Source organism: Porites lutea, chromosome 7 (genome assembly GCF_958299795.1).
Source record: "Porites lutea chromosome 7, jaPorLute2.1, whole genome shotgun sequence".
Taxonomy (NCBI): Eukaryota; Metazoa; Cnidaria; class Anthozoa; order Scleractinia; family Poritidae; genus Porites; species Porites lutea.
In genome coordinates, this window is record NC_133207.1 from 4,830,414 (window position 1) to 4,835,636 (window position 5,223).

The following is a 5,223-nucleotide window of genomic DNA, read 5'->3' on the forward strand; positions in this document are numbered from 1 at the left end:
TAATTTGCATAACCTCAGAGCGCATGCTCTCCAGCTTACATAGCCCCTTTAACCTGCAAGAACGCTGCATTTTTGACGTCACTTCCTCGTTAAACACAAAATTCTTCCAATTTGGTCATCAGTTAATCGTTATGGTGAATTATGCGTGTGCTTTTAGCCAATCAGTATCGGGGAAATATTTTGAATGAATAATAACGATAAATAACAAGTTGCAAATGAATCACTTGGCATCTGGCTCCTCTTACATATCATTCCATGTTTCTCCCCATCATCAGTAGACTGTTAAAATTCTCCTATTTTTTCCGCAAGATCATCGAGATGGAGCGCCATTTTCATGGTGGCTCTACGTGATCAAGCAATATGAGAAAGGCTGCCGTCCTGCTTTTGTTTATCCTTGTTTCGACAGCGACGTATCTTCTGTTACTTTCTTCCTTATTTCCTACAAGAAAACGGAAGCTGATGATCGTAGAGCACTATTACTCTAATCGTAGGGGAAAGCACTGCGATGTTCGATTTGACTGGGGCGAAATGTGTCCTAAGTTATACACAGAACTTGGAGGGAGATGCGACTTGATGAATGGAGCATTCTACTGTCCCGACATTCGCCATCAAACAAAGACCACTACGCGTCAAGCACAGCTTGTCATGACACGAATGTTGCGTGTCTTCCATCTGCTCGCTCAGAAACACAACCTAACGTATTGGCTTGGGCATGGAACTTTACTGGGCGCCGCCAGACATAAAGGGTTTATTCCTTGGGATGATGATGTAGACATTTTCATGCCTCTAGAAGATTATATAACTTTTTTTCAATCTGTAGCAAAGGAACTCCCTGAGGATATTTTCTTCCAAAACGTGGTCAGCGATCCTGCGCTCAAACCCAAAGGCGACGAAGTTAAAACGTATGGATTACATCAGCACAAAATTGTCGGGATTTATGAACGAAGATGGAACCCTAGACTTAGGGACAGGAATAGTTGCTATAGATACTGCAAGGCATTTAATTGCAGATGGCACGATGGCTTAATGGTTGATATCTTCGTCAACCCAAGTGTAAGCTGGTCGGTCTACCCCCTCAAGCTTATGGAATTCGAAGGATTTCTGTTTTTTGTTCCCAGCAACTGGAGGAAGGAGTTAGTTGGCATGTTTGGAAAAAATTGGTTTGAATTTCCAATTGATAAAAGGCCTGGTGGAAACCTGGATACATTTCACGGTTGCGAAAAACTAAAAAGATGAAAGTGAAACTATTTGTATTTGGTCGAAAATGTCAGGGCCATAAATAATGTCAAAATCAAAATAGTAATAAAACAAGTTGGTTCCCAGCCGGCGGGGTAGTCTCGCTTTCTTAATTGTATGAGCTCACAAACGTGTGTGAGGTGTTGTGTTACAACCGTCGGTTAGAAGATTATGAAGGTTTGTTAAGACCTTTGTATGGGATCGCGACTGACTTTTGAATAAAAGTTAACTTACCAGTAGTTATAAAATGATGTTTTCCAGACCAACTCGCATACTCCCCACCAATTATCCAAGTCATCTCCCAAGTCATTCGTCATATCAGACTTCCGCAATTAATTCCCGTCATAAATTTCGCACGCGCTTCTGGGCCACGATTAAAGAAAAATGTTTTCAAACGATTTTAATCGGAAAATGATAAAGCCTACTTTTTTCCTATTTAATCTCTGTTATAAAAATCACCCACTATTTAATCTCTGTTATTTTTTTCATATTTATTTCTATCATTTATGACAAGAAACAGAATTCCCTAATTATTTAATTTCTGTTATGTATTAAAAAATACTTTTTTCAAGCATTTATCACAATAATTTTACGGCATGGATTAACTAGGGATAAGGTATAATTTATAGTTTGGCTATCTTTTTATTTTTTAGATTCTAATTCATGTGTCTCCATTAATTTCCACTTCTCTTATTCAAGTTAAAAAACTATATGAGTTTTTAGCGTATAGCAATAGATTATGAGAACTTGTCAAATAAATGTAAATTTATCTTCTTACGCTTTGATTTTAGGAACGAGCTAAGCTGGACGACACATCAGGATACAAATCAACGGTCGTAAAGCGGCTAATGCAGGTGAATATCGGACTTAGAAGGTAGCAATGCATGATGCCGTGTAAAAGGACTATAAATCTGGTGTCAGTTGTTTTAAAAGACGGCATGGGCAGACCATACCCCCGCAGCCTATGACTCTTTCTCCTTTGAAATTTTTAATGAAGGCTCTTCCTTCCTGTCTCCTTTGAAATGAAAGGAAAGGGTTTATGCACGCATCAGCTTTATCCAAGTCACAATTGATTTAAGGTTTGTCGCATTATCAAGTAGAAGACAATCCAGTGCGTGTTTCTAAGGTTTTGTTCTAGACTGAAGGTGAAGACGGTTTCCCCATGGGGGAGGATACTTTCGACGGGTTCTGGACAAACACGAAACCGAAACTTTCAGCACAGATATTTGATAGGAGACAGCAAAATCAACATCTTTACCAAATAAACTGACAAGAAATCCTTTACGAAGATCCAAAGTTTGTTTGGCTTTCCAACTAAGCCATTAAGGAACGTCTTAACGGAAACTTGAACGGAATAATCTTTAGTTTGGCCAATTATTTTTAAACTTCATATGTCTCGGGCTCTACTTCTCTTATTCAAGTTCAAAAACTGTATGAAACTTTGACCTGTTTCAATGCACCTTGGAATTTGCAAAATAAATGTAAATTTACCTTACGCTTTGATTTTAGAAAATATCTAGGCCTGTAGGTCACTTCAGGATACAAATCAACAGAGGTGAAGCTAATGCAGGTAAATATCTAACTAAAAAGATAGAAATGTACGATGATAAAAAGACCACCAAAATCACGTGCCATTTGTTTTGAAAGAACGGGAAAGGCAGAACTCCCCTCCCCCCAAGTCTATGCCTTTAAATGTTTGCTTCCTGTCTCCTCTGAAATGAAAGGAAAGGTTGTATGCAACGCATCAGCCTTATCCGTGTCACATTTGATTTCATGCCTAACGCATTATAGTGATTTTAGCGGACAATCGAGTGCGAAAGCAGTTTTTTTAGGGTTTTGTTCCAGACTGTTTTTTCAAGTTTTCCTCGGAGTGTGAACTTCACGTGATTAATTAGCTGCCAACTGGCATATCAACTGTGTGTTGGCAAAGTTTGCAGTCAAAATGGCACCGGAATAAAACACATCTTTCTCGAAGAGTTCCTAATGGGTTGCTAATTGTTTTAGTTTCTTCTACTTTATTTTTAAGGGGAAGCAACCATTATCAGCAAGAGGCATATGCCGAATGGCACGCGAGCTGGAATGCCAACAAGGATAGTAACTGAGCTTGGCGACCTGAGTTAAGCGACACTTGCCAAAAGCTAAGCGACGAGTTATATTAAATAACTGTCAATTGTTAAACAAAGACAGAAAGATAAATAAAGATGTAACAAGAAGACAAAAAAAAAGTAGTTAGTAGTCTTTCTTTCTTGACGAACGGTTTTTTGATAACCTTAACCCCGAAAACCTTTAAAGAAACGAGGATGTGTACCGGTCTGAAAGCAATGTAAGTTTCCGATTTACTTATATCAGACAAAGCCACTGTATTTCGTATTTCTCGTGTTGAATGTTTATTATTATTATTATTATTATTATTATTATTATTATTATTATTATTCAATGAAGAGTGCTACGCCTGATATTCAAACACCAGAAAATGTGTTCAAGAAACTAAAAATGAGCAGACAAGGCACAGACGTGTAGGCTGACTAGAGACTTCCTTCCCAGGGCATAACTAGAACTAACTAGCTATGACTGAGCGTTCGAACATCTGCTAAGCCAGAAAGGACAGTGAGAACGACATGTTATCATATGGCCTAGGTAATGTCTATGACCCCAAAAACAAAAATATTAATAGCAGGTACGTTATCAGCGGCTTCAGCCTCGAAAGTGTTGATCTTAGCTAGAGTGAAAGAGCTTGGTTATTGAGCAGAGTAGCTTGTTTGTACTCAGAACAAAAGTATAATAAGAAGAACCACTTGTCTTTATTTTACCTTATCTTAATGCGCATATAATTTGGGGTTAATTCTCTTTTTTTTTTTAATGCTATCGAAATAGCCAGTGCGATTATCCAAGGAGGCGATATTTTATTCCTTGTTACTAGACAGTCCAAATAACTGCCTTTCTTTTATTCTAATGAACAAGTTCCTGTCGATCGTAATATGTTAGTTTTTTTTCTGCTGTTTATTAATGATAAATAACAAGTTGCAAATGAATCACGTGGCATCTGGCTCCGCTTACATATCATTCCTTTTTCTCCCCATCATCAGTGGACTGTTAAAATTCTCCTATTTTTTCCGTAATATCATCGAGATCGAGTGCCATTTTGTAATTGGTTTCAAATGTACCAAGGGCGCGGACGCTTCAGTGTTTATAGCGGTGGGTGGATGAAGGCGAGAAAAATAGAGTGACTTTCGCAATAACAGTGCAGATCGCGTTTAAGGAGCGCGATGGTCTAGCTAAGGATGGATCGGATTGGTTGTTGGACAGTAGACGTTAATTTGCATTGAAAACGGTTTGACAGGTTGATTAAGCATCATAAACTAGACTTGGTCAATATGACTATTTGTAGCGCACGTTCTCGACGATCTTTAAGTAAAAATAAGGGACTATGAACATTCTACATCATCAGTAAAGGTCCCCCGTAAAATTTCTTAATCGGCGATAGCTGGTAATCCAGAAACACTTTTATCCCGGGGGGAGCTCATTGGCCGAGTTTGGGTGGAAGTGTGCTGCTGAAGCCTTTAAAACCTGACCCTGTTTAAGACAAGACATTGTTCATTTTAGACAAGAAATCTTATTTTATGAGCCTGATTCGTTTCTTTTTGCATACAGAGTTGGGAAATTTTTCAAATTTATAGCACTGCACTAATTGTTTTGGAAGAAACTGTTGGAGCCACAAATAAATATAGACCGCTCAGGATCTGCAGTTTGCGTCACTCAACGTTTCTTGCTGTCATGAATGGAACGGTAGCTGTCTTCTTAACTATTCATAGTTCAGTAGTTTAATTAACTCTAGCTAATGTTTACCCAGTGTTGTGTATTGTTTAGTGTAGCATTAATGTTTTGAGTAAGTTTTTTTTTTATCTGATTCGATAATAAAAAAACTATGAAGGTGAAAATAATCCTAGCGGTTGAATAAACAACCTTTGTCAAAGGTTGTAAAAGAAT

The 5,223-nt window shown here is 38.0% G+C and overlaps 1 protein-coding gene across 1 annotated transcript; it reads left to right on the forward strand.

The window, feature by feature from the left end:
• Positions 1 to 275: 275 nt before the first annotated feature.
• LOC140943817 (ribitol 5-phosphate transferase FKRP-like) lies at positions 276 to 1,322 on the forward strand. Its single transcript, XM_073392930.1, has one exon. The coding sequence runs from the start codon at positions 361 to 363 to the stop codon at positions 1,234 to 1,236; it is 876 nt and encodes a 291-aa protein (XP_073249031.1). The 5' UTR covers positions 276 to 360; the 3' UTR covers positions 1,237 to 1,322.
• The last annotated feature ends 3,901 nt before the right edge of the window (positions 1,323 to 5,223 follow it).

Coding starts and splice junctions, on each gene's coding strand:
- LOC140943817 (XM_073392930.1), top strand. CDS start 361: ATGAGAAAGGCTGCCGTCCTGCTTTTGTTTATCCTTGTTTCGACAGCG.